This window comes from Magnolia sinica, chromosome 1, assembly GCF_029962835.1.
Source record: "Magnolia sinica isolate HGM2019 chromosome 1, MsV1, whole genome shotgun sequence".
NCBI classification, from domain to species: Eukaryota; Viridiplantae; Streptophyta; class Magnoliopsida; order Magnoliales; family Magnoliaceae; genus Magnolia; species Magnolia sinica.
In genome coordinates, this window is record NC_080573.1 from 94898284 (window position 1) to 94910498 (window position 12215).

Below are 12215 nucleotides of genomic sequence, written 5' to 3' on the forward strand. Positions count from 1 at the left end.
ATAGAAGAGGTAGGAGATTTATAAAGATCTGTAGAAGATCTTAACAGATGTACATCTTAACAAGATAAGGGATTGTCCTAATCTAGGAAGATTATCACAATCTAATCTAACAGTTTTGATGGTGCAACACTAAAAGCCCACAATCTCTCCCTTTGTTTGTCTTTCTAGCATGTAAAACTTATCCAAATTATGAACATTTACAAAGATTTTACAACGTTCCTTTTTAATACCTTCGACGAAAAGATAAGAAAATTCTGTGAGAGTTAGAAAATAAGGAACCTGATACAACATGATTTGGTTAAAACATAAATATAAATATCATACACAAATCTAATACAAGTATTTGTGCTGTATCTTCTTGATAGTGGGTAAGTTGCGGTAGTTTGGGAGTAGACTTGTTACATCTTATGTACGACTATCAAACTTCTATACATCCCACTGAGGGATAGTTAGCAGACATCTTTTTATTATTCAGGTTAGCCATAGATATAAATTTATCAACAGATTTTCTTTTAAAATTTCTCTGGACAATTTCAAATATGCATGGTCCATGAAGGACAGTTATAGGTAGTAGATACTTCTTTGTCCTTGTATTGGCGTTAGATACATCAGCAGTTTTTCCTCTCCCTTGACAAATAATGGAAGAGCAGACACAATTCTGTTTTCAATGGACATAAAGATTGAAGTGACCCTTAATTATGAGGACCCGCAATTACCCTTATGAAAATCCTGGTAAACATAGGTAATATTTGAAAGTTTCTCAAGATCATTGGGCATCTCAATCAGTCACAAATATAGTAATGAAGCAATGTCTTACCTGGATTGGGCTTGCAGCCAGTAGTAACCCTGCAACTCCACCACCGACGACACGGCCATCAGGACCCGCCAATGAAACGCTTATCCCACCAGTTCTACTACGTATGCCGCCATTATCAGTGAGTGTGAAGGACCCAGATAAAGACAATATCTCGAAGCGGCCCTGCATGGAAGTGTATTAAACAGCTCATGTACCATATACAAGACATCTAAGCATGACGATGAAAGAACTAGTGCACAAAAATGGCATAAAACCATAGATGAGAGAAGTATGTACACATGCGCACGCCCACACACACACATGCACGCACGCACCCCTCATGGGAACTTCCCATGAGGTCAAGCTCTGTGGGCCCCACCGTGATGTGTGCCCTCCATGGTGAGCCATGGGCCCATAAACCAGGCCAATCCATGACTTGAGGGGAAATCATAATCTTATAACCATGGTATCATATTCTTATGATTAAGCATAAAGCTGCAAAATATAGTGGTCGCAGTGGGTCGCCAAAAACTTCCATTTGAGAGTTTATTCTATTGTCCAATGTAGATATGTAGTGTTAAGAGATCATGCCATGAAGTGTTCTCCAAGCCATAAAACTAGTTGTTCAGCAAGTAATTGAAGGAAACCAGGTATATAAAACCCCCAGAGGTAATCTAAGCAGTTTCAGGACTATTTCTGAGTTGAGACATTTAAAATATCACAGATTGCAATGGTTCTACCCCTTATGGCGTCTTCACTATTTCTGAAGTGGACTGAATGCGAAAACGTAAAGCATTCTTCCTTGAAGTGGCAGACTATTAAACATGTAGAAGAGGAATGGCAAAAAAATGTCATTCTATAGACTGGTGAATTCACCGATGGCATTGATGTGAAGCCAACCAATTGATTTTCTACAAATGTTAAAATAAAAAGCCATAAGATGCTAGCTGTGTGATTTGTATGAGCGAAGGTGTTGAAACCCTTTTTTTTTCGCAAACTAAGAAATATCATCTACATGTTTTGGCAGAAATATAATGCATAGTTGTGCACTATAGTTTCTCCCATACCAAGAATTTGAATATCAAATCAAGATTTTCTGTACAAAATCAGTGATGAGAACAACCTTTCAGTTGGATGGAATCAAAACCTTCTTCTCCTTCTTTTCTGAACATTGGAATCAAAACCTTCTTAAGCCATGAACAATATAAATTACCGGCAACCAGGTTGGAGAAAATAATTTGGCAAAAGCAAGCTTGCTCTACAAATTTGTATGTAAAATGGATACAATGTTAAACAACTGTTTCCCCAGTTGTCCATGCTCCGATGATGGAATTTGATGAGGTTGAACTTACCTGCATTCTCCACCATTGTTGATATCCTTAAGGTCGAAGAATGAAGCATGCACTAATCTTTCGCAACTCTCCCTTTAGATGCTAACGTGAAGATGGGGTATGTTGCAAATGTCGAGAGGGAAAGAAGATTCTTCTCCATCACCATACTCATCTTTCACAAAGGCTCCACACGACAACAAAACACCACACTCACCAGGATTACACGTACATGGTGAAAACATATGAGGTGTTGCCATCATGCTTATACAATCACTCACAAGTGGGGCCCACCAGCATGCTCATACACTGTACATTCAATGCCTAATCGATCTAGTTTAATCAGAACTGTTGATCTGTGATGGCCAACAAACGGAAGCCTTACATACATTACCACATTGAATGTACAGTCACAATCTCCATCATCAGAATACTTGAAGATGTTGGGAAGAAATAGTCTAGCCCACCTCTTCCTCCAAGAAGAAAACAGTTTGAATGTACAGCCCATCTCATAATTCAAAAGTCCAACACTAGGATCCTAGTAAACTAATGAAATAATCTCTGAATCAACTCCAAACAGTGTAATAATCTCTGAATCAACTCCAGACAGACTCGCTAAGTCTTGACAACCTTGTCAAAGATGATCTATCTGAGATATCTTGAATCTTTTGCCTTTTTGACATTTGATTTTGAAGAAATTAAAAGATTAAATAATATCCTGAGTCAAATAAAGGTTTGGGCGAATGGTCTTCACCATAGGTTTGCTCCCTATAGGTGAGGGTTCGATTCCCCTCCTTGGCTTTACCCGATACACGTGGTTGTGGGTGATTGCCTGTATCCGCAGGGATTAGTCCCACTTCAAAAAAAGAGGTGGGGACACCCTGTGTCTTCAAAAAAATAATAATGATAATAATGATCTGGCAGGTCAATTCAAATTGATAATTAAGCCAGATGCATTAAGAGGCCATCTTTCAAAAGTCTAATTCATGGCGGTCACAAACTTGCTTGGAAGGCTGGAAGTTATTGGAAGGGATATCAAGCACTGATGAATATCAGAAATACGATAGAAGAATTTCTCTAGGAAACAACAAGTTTCAAGCTTTTGTGTTGCTCCACCAATTCATGGCAATGCTTTAGCTCCCAAACCATCATTAGTTTCACTATCTAATAAATAAGCATAGCATAACAAAAGGAAAGATTTTAGTTCTAAAGACACAAGTTTTCTCGTGGGGCACATGAGACACAATAGAGAGATCTCTAAGTCTTCTCAAATCCTAGATGATATGAACACACTATGGTGCAATAGCTGACCTTCTCCATACTAAACAGTTTTGACCGCTTTGGCTTCCGTTATTCTCAGTTAAATTGTAGAAGAAAGGAAGATAAATGAAGCAAAAGACGAACAAGAAGAAGAGGAAAGCATACTCTTCACTCACCTCTACATCAAGGGAGAATTAATATCCTTTTTTATTTCCTTCCATCTCCAAATCAATACTCACTACACAACATGTCCAGACACACCAACTTCTAAAGACATTATGAAGCAACATTTAGTCTTTCTAATCCACAAAGATCTGTTTTCTACTAAGCCTCTCTCAACAGCCAAATCAAAATACCTGGACTATCCTAACAACTAAAACTCCACTTGATAATAACACTAAAATGAATACAAGTTACCATGGTTTAAAATACGAAGCATGGCATGGATCTGTATCAGCCTGAGTGTTGGCTTTACGTATGCCCTACAAAGCCAATTTGACTCGATTATTATTTGTTGATTGGAACTTGGTTATTAGTGACCTCTAAAGGTGAATGGAACTGGGTCATTAATGACCCACTTTTCTATGCACTTTGTTATTAATTGTGATTGGAAGCATGGATGATTAATGGGTTATAGAGATTTCCTATAGAATCTCTTTTATGCCTTGGAGAAAGAATGCAATGGAAATAACTGCCCAAGTGGGGCATTGGAGAGTTGATGTTTCATATCCTTGAACACCTGAAATTTTCCATGACCATCCTAGAAGGTCTAGGCAATCCGTAATTTTGTTTATGGCCATCCTATGCGATGTGAACTGACAACGAGTCAAGATAGATTAATCTCCACCATCAGGCATTCATTTGTTGTTGCCCTTCAAGCATGGGAGTATTGATGTTCATCTGTTCATTGGATCTAGTTCTAGGCTTGATTGAATATCTATATAGGAGGAATTACATCAAGTTTCCTAATCGAGAGAACCCATCATGCTTGAATTGGATCGACTTGATCATAGACCAGCTTAGACTTACCTTCGAACTTACCTGAGATTGCAAACGGCCTTCACAGTCTTTATATGAGGCTTTAATACAACTTTTAATGCTACATTAGTGGCTGACATACACATGTTATTGGGCTCTCATGTCAAGATTCAGTTGAGGCCTAATGTACATTAAAAAGGAATCCCTTAGTGCTCGAGGCTAAGTTTAGTGGCTAGATTTAGCCCTTTATATGCTCCTTCAAACTCATACCTGGGCAAGATCGTTAAACATTTTCAAAAGTTTTATGAAGGTTTTCACCCATTAGATCTTTTGTTTTAATCAAGCTTGATGAAAATCTAACGTTCAAATCTTTTGATGTCCAATTTTGACCCTTACATTGGGTTTTAGAGGCTTGGATTGGTTGCCATAGTAAAGTAGGACATAAGTCTGTTTGGGTGTGGGCAGAATAACAGACTTTTGATGTTGTAGGGCATTAGTGAAATCAAAAGGGTGGCGGAGCAATACCAAAACAAGTGCTACACCAAAACCCTATAACTCCTAGAAATAAATCCTATTCCTAAGGGGAAGAGGACCAGCCCAAAAACACCACCCCTCTCTCTCCGCTCTAGTGGATGTCCACACTAGAAGAAGAGGACTTAGAGAGAGAGAGAGAGAGAGAGAGAGGTAGAGAGAGAGAGGAGAGCCCATCTGATGGATAGCCCCAAAGTATTCCGTAACGATAAGGGTGGCCATAATGTTGAGTGTCAAATATTGCATATTTCCCCTTGTTTATTTCTTAGTTCTATGAACATGATAATGCTTAATGGGTATATTTTATACATGTTTGTGTTGCGAGGTGAATCTAAGAGCTTGGATTGAAAAGAATGTTAAAAGCATGGATTTGATGCTCAAGAATCACCAAGGCAAAGGATGGATCTTAGGAGACCAAGAATGAAGAATTCACATGGCAAAGATCCAAAGAAACGAAGTACAAAGGATGAAAAAGGACTCGAAAGATTTCAGAATCCACAACAGAAACAGACAGGTTGGGTCCGACCGAACCCAAGTTCGGTCCGACCAAACCGAAGGAAGGATTCGGTGCGACCGAAAGTGCACAAAAAACTCTAGCGAAGAACGATGAATTTCGGAGTTAATTCGGTTCGATCGAGGATTAATTCGGTCCAACCGAAAGTTAAGTTCGGTCCGATCGAACCCAAGCTCGGTGTGACCGAAATCGGGCAACTGCTGAAACAGAATCATGTCATGATTCAAACTCGACTTCGGTCCGACCGATGTGTAATGCGGCTGCATAAATTTGAAGCGGTTTCAAGCTCGATTTACAGAAATTCCAAAGCGGTACGAAAGATAGTGTTTCACAACTATAAATAGGAGTCCCTAGGACGCCCCAAACCATCTTCTAGGGTTTAAGGAGTGGAGCCAAAGGGTGGAGAAGCCTCCCAAGAGTTTTTCTTCCTCTTCCTTGGTTTATTTTCATGTTTTATTTAAGAGTTTTTGGTTTAATCATGTCCATGGTTAACTAAACCACTTAGCTAGGGCTAAGAGGTGAAGCTTGTAGCGTGTTTGGATGTTTATCTTGCTTTGATTCTTGTTTATGTTGAACTTCATTAAATTCTAGTTTGATATTAAAAGAATATTTTCAGTTTTTTATGATTTATTGTGACTCAAATTACAATAGATGTTGTGATAGCTTTGGATATCTTCTTTTCTTGTTTTGAAGTTGGGAGATTGGTAAATCTTGTTGTTCACCATCATCTCCTAGGCATGGTAGGGTGATGGAATCCCTTCCAATCATCACAATTCTCCTCCATTGAGAATTAGGTCAATGAAAAGTTCAGATTTGATTTAAATTGCTTTATCTTCCAATTGGATAGGATAGGACTCCAATCCCAATTGTGTTCCTTGAATCAAGTAAGGTAGCATCTTGATAACTACAAGTGGATCCTTGGCACCCTACTTCCCACCTTTAAATTCATAAGTTTTAATCAACATTATTCACATTCACTTTCAATTATTTCAGAATTCAGATTTAGATCTTCTTCTAGTTCTAGTTCTAGTTCTAGTTATTTTCATAATATGTACAAGTTTAGTCTCTGTGGATTTGACATCGATCTTACCGAGTTATTACTACATCGTGACCCTACACTTGGGGTTGTGAACACATAACGGCCACCACCGTTACCTTTACGATATGGGTCATAACAGCTGTTATAGCCCTCGTAATGGTCGTTACAGAATCTTTTTTATTGAAAGAAAAAAACGTAAGAAAAAAAAAACTTGAATCTACCCCATAACGTTGAAAAAATATTCCGAAAAATATGTATTTGCCCCATAACAGACCATTACGAGGCTGTTACGGCCTTTATAGGGGACATAACAGGTCATTAACGGCGGTTACAGGTCATTTTTGTTAGGGAACCGCGAAAGCACATAAAGTTGAATCAAGCAAAGTATTACCAATTGCACAACAAAGTCCAAACACAAACAATATGAATTTTACGTGGAAAAACCCTTTCAAGAAAAAACCACGGCACAAAGCGACAAGTATGCACTATAAAAGCAGAAATTACAAGAGAGAGTTACCGATACGAACAAGCCTCAAATCTACCTCACAAGCCCAAGCTATGCCCTTGAAAGCCTCGGGAACGAATCAGAAAGCCTATAACGCCTCTATATACTCCCAAATCCCAATTACACCCGATATATATAGCACCACATAAACATAGTATCACAATTGGAATAGGAAACAAAACCCGCACTAATGTAATCTGCGCGTGCACTTGATGGGACTTCAATGGCATCGACGATATGTCGATGACATCGAGTAAAACACCAAAAAGTTCTAGCAATAAAACATGGATTTTTCAGATTTTTCCGATGGCATCGACATCTGCTCGATGGCATTGAGCAATCGGTTGATGGCATAACAGACCCTGTTGTTTACAAATTTAAGACATCAACAACAATTTTTCCATAACGGCTATTACAACCCCGTAACGTGTAATAGTAGCCACTATTACCTTTACAGCCCCATAACAGCCTTTACGGCACACCATGGATAACCCTTCTTTTCCAACCTCTATCTAATGCCTTAATAGTGTAGAGAATTGGTGGGCTTGGTTCTATTTTTTTTGTTAGGGATGGATCAAGGAGAGACATTAATCTGAGAAGAAACAACATCGATTTCTTACATAAAAAATCTCACAGCATTAAGGTATGATTTGAACCATCCAAAATTAGGTTTTAGAAATTTGCTAATATCTAGATGGGGATTGATCCTGCACGATTAAAAATTAGTTTTTCAAAACTTTTACGCATGTCTTTTAAAAATTTGCAACATTGTCCCCAAAAATAGGATGACCACTATCGGCCCATATTGGCCAATATAGGTCGTATCGAATACGAGACCGATATTGCCTGATACGGTCATGAAGGACCAAACCTGAAATTTTTCTTTCAATATTTCTTGTTCTTTTTCCATTTCAACCATGGAGGAATTTTAGAAAAATCATTTTAGACTAGTCTAGGCCTATTTTGGGGATCAAAGCCCAATATTTAAGTGGGATTCAACAAATCAATGTGGAAGGGACCATTATGGAAAAAATCTGAAAAGGGTAAACCATCGCTTTTTTCTAGTTTTCATCTTCTTTTCATTGTATTTCAATGTAATCCGACCCGCAAAATCATGCTTGATTTGTGTTCAATTGGAACCTATTTTGTTAAATTGCAAATTGCAACTGGTCAAGCCAATAGTTGAAATTCGTATAAAAATTTGTCTAATACACAATTATATACATGTCCAAAATAAAAAGAAAAAATGTAGATTCTTGAATTTCTATTCACCTTTTCTGATATTTTCCTTAATTCTTTGGCTTAAAAATTTCAACAGCTATGGTCCGATACTAGCCAATGCGAATACGATATGCTTGTATCATATCAATTTTTGGCAGGCAATTATGCCTCCAATACTGATATTCAAAACCATGCAAGTTGTCTGCCTGAAGTGAACTCTAATTATAGCCGATATCTAAAATTCCATCTAGTCAACAACTCTTAATAGATAGATCTTCCAAATAAAATTGGGAGACTTAGTGAGTCAACCTGGCTTTTCCACTATGTTCCCTTTTCTCTATCAACTACTTAAACCTACCAGACTAAATATGCAATTTCATTTTATGGAAAGGCAGCCATAAGACATTGTTTCAAAGGTTAGCAAAGCTCACCGATAATTAGAGATCATGAAATATAGAGGTCATTTCTGATCCTTTGTTATGATCGAAGATGACTTGTCTTATCATGTCCTCTTTTAGGGTTTTTTTTTTTTTTTTTTTTTTTTTTTAATTTTTTATTTTTATATGTAAGCTGGGCTCTTACCTGTTAGTATGATGTTAATGAGAACTAGGTTTTGGGATATAGTTTTCTATATGAAAAGAATGCATTCACTATTTCTCCACAATTTCTTCAAGGAAAAGTTGGATGGCTCTGAACCAGCTAGCAGTTAAGCTTATAGTCAAATGACTGAGGGGGTCATTTTATAACACTATAAAGCTAATACTTCAGTCACAAGTTCTTTACAAGAGGTAGGTGCCATATTATACTAAGGATACGGAGGGAGATCATTTGTTTAACACAAACATTATTTTTCATACCAATCACTGATTCACTAAAACTAACCCTTGGGTGACAATCTTTTTTTGACACATCAGTGAACTAATTATTATTAACTTTCTTTTTGTTTTTTAATCAGTTTGGTGAACAGATCATATTGAGGTAATCTATCACGACATCAGAATTTCAGCAACTTTGTAAATTTGTAAATTCACCTTCAAGATGGTAAATGCCTCTTTGATCGTGGTAATATACAGTCATGAAGCATGCCACATTGCAGAACTTCAGCAACTATGTAAATTTGTAAATTCACCTTCTGGATGGTAAATGTCTCTTTGATGATAGTAACATACAGCTATGAACCATGTCACCTTGCAGTAGTGGGTCTTCAGGAATTTAAACAAAAAATAAAACTACGTTGCAACCAGATTAAGCAATTAGTTACAAGAAAATGAATAGAAGCATATGGAGAAGCTGCACATGAAATGCTAAATAAAACAGCATAGCCTCTATAGATTTTGCAAGACTTTAGCACAAAGTAGAAGCTAGCATGACTAAGCTTTAAACGCAATCAAAACATAGCATGATTCGGAAAGGATGCAAAATGAGTATCTCAGAATGTCATGACTCAAAGCACCGCATGTACCTGTGAATGAACACAACCAAAAGACATGAACTAGGAAAACCAAATCCTATTGACATGGCCATGGAAACTACAAAGATGCAAATACCACATCATATGCATGTTGCTTTTACGTCTATGAGAAGTTTCAATAGAAACTCAAAAAGGGCAATCGATTACAGTTCTTCTACCTCATATGTCAGAGTACCACCAGAAGAACCGGGCTGGCGTAGAGTAACATTGGAAATAGCTCCGTTTGCCGAGAGGATGCAAATGGCACGAGGACCTTTCTGGGAGAACGACAGTATCTTCGTTGCCACATCCTACATGAAGGAACAAATAAATGCTAATCTCTAAATATCAAAGCTCATTTACCATTGTTTAATAACTGAGCAACAAGGAAAGAAATGATGAACATCAAAATACAAGATGAACAAAAGTACAATAACTTCAACATGCATTCTTTGAATCTATTTACCTCCCCTGCGGCTATAGTTACAACATGTGGAGTGAAATTTCCTCCTGCCGATCCCGCAACCCACTCTCCTATACAAAATTCAAGTCCAAGATATGAGATGAAAATAAATAACAAAAAGGAAAAAACTAAAACAGCTGATCACATCAAAGTCCCAATCTAGTTAAAATAAGTTCACTACTCGAAGTGGATCATATGCTCATGATCAGACCAAAACATGTAAAAACATTTCTCCATCAAACACATAGCATTTTGACATTATGTATCAAAGAAATTTCACCAAATACCTCTGTTTTCCCCTGTTCTTCTAATATAAACAAATTATACAAAAACATATTAAATTTAAAAAAATAATAATAATAACTCTGATTGCCTCTTTAGCAAGATGAAAGAGAAGAAACCCAAATCTACCACAAAGCATAAATTTCATTACAATAGTAATAATTGTTATCAAACCACAACAGGTAAATAAAAAATAAAAAATCAACCACAATCTAGGATTTCACAACAATGGTAAAAATAGTTCTCTACCACAACACAAACATACAAAGAAAACCCAAATCAACCACAATAAAAAATTTCACTAAAACCATAGAAATTGGACTAAACAAACACTAAAATCCCAAAATCCATCCCAAGAATCACATACCCAAATAATCTCATCCTCCCAAACTAAAATTCCATTATAGTAAAAGAAACCCAGATAAGAAAACTGGTCAATAGAAGACGAATGAGGAGAGAGAGGAAGAGAGAGAGAGAGAGAGAGAGAGAGAGAGAGAGTTTTTTTTATGGTGTTGGACTGACCAAGTGCTGCGAGTAGTTGCCGTTTGCCGGAACCCGGTGGCCGCCCTCTACCCCGCTTAGGAGAGAACTCAGAGGAGGAAGGAGGAGAAGAGAATGCTGGGGAAAGAGCAAGAGCCATGTTCCCATCAGGACCATACTTCCTCGGCCGGCCCCGCTTCTTCTTCCCCATCATCATCATCATCATCATCTCATTCCCACCCCCACCAAATGTCCTCTCCATGCTCATGCTCATCTCCATGCTCACCGCCTGTGGCAACGGTCCGTTCCCGCCACAGCTGCCTGGCGACGACTCCGACGCTCCCGACTCTGACCCTGCGATACTCTCTCTTCCTTCCATGCATGCATATACACATATGAAGAGATTAAGCGATCTGAATAAGAAGTGAAGAATGTTGTAGAAGAAATTTTTAAGAAGAAGACGGCAGCATTTTCAGTTTTGGTTTTTGAAATGGGACAGTTGCTGGGAATGGCGCCACAACAGCTACACCTTTTCTACCCTCTCTCTCTCTCTCTCCATCAATGGAGAGAGAAATGCTTTTTGTACATGTTTACAACGTTAGAGCTGGCTTCATATCAGGAAAGACATTTACAGAAATGCCAGCCACATCGAAATGACCAAAACGCCCCTGGGTAATTGATGATGGATTTGATTTCAATAAAAATCGCTATTATGCAGTGTTCCGTGGAAAAGTTTTTCTTGACCATTGAAAATTACATAATGGGGTGTGTTTGCAATGGTTGAGAAAGATCCTGGCCGTTCATCAGGTGGGCTATGGAGTGTATGTCGCGTGAAATCACTGTGCTCTTATGATTTTTAGTTATATTTTTTGTTAATTGTGATTTTTTTCTTGTAGTACACTAATTAGCTAAAACATTAAGAAAATCAATAAAATTATTGTGGGATTGGGTTAATTTAAAAGAGGTATCTTTGTAATTATTTTGAAAATAATGAGTTAAAAGAAAAGATAGGTTAACGCATGCAAATCTCATGATTTTTTTGTCGCAAAACATGTATGTATGTATCGATTCAATTTTAACCCAAATCTTTGGTTTATTTTGGAAAATTGCAAAGGTGGACAATATCTCCAAGTTATTCTTTTACCATGCAAAATTAGAAATGTGGGACGTCAAAGGATAACATGAGCATTTATAAGAAGCTGATTTTGAAATTCAATTTTGAATTTGTATAATTTAAAACATGAAATGATGATGTAAACTACTCATTTACCAAAGACACTCATGAATTTAAAATTCACTACCATCATCAAATCTTAACAAATTGTCGCAAGGCTTGATGTGATGAGGTCAATCATCATCTTTCTCATT

The 12215-nt window shown here is 37.5% G+C and overlaps 1 protein-coding gene across 2 annotated transcripts in view; it reads right to left on the minus strand.

The window, feature by feature from the left end:
• LOC131251786 (AT-hook motif nuclear-localized protein 10-like) overlaps positions 1-11415 on the minus strand; it is a 36878-nt gene extending 25463 nt beyond the window's left edge. For both annotated transcript variants that reach the window (XM_058252750.1, XM_058252743.1), the window contains exons 1-4: positions 10890-11415; positions 10089-10156; positions 9802-9933; positions 818-979 (exon numbers count right to left, since the gene is read on the minus strand). In XM_058252750.1, the coding sequence (XP_058108733.1) occupies positions 818-979; positions 9802-9933; positions 10089-10156; positions 10890-11226 (699 nt within the window). In that variant the 5' untranslated portion in view covers positions 11227-11415. The remainder of the gene's footprint in view (positions 1-817; positions 980-9801; positions 9934-10088; positions 10157-10889) is intronic.
• Positions 11416-12215: the final 800 nt, after the last annotated feature.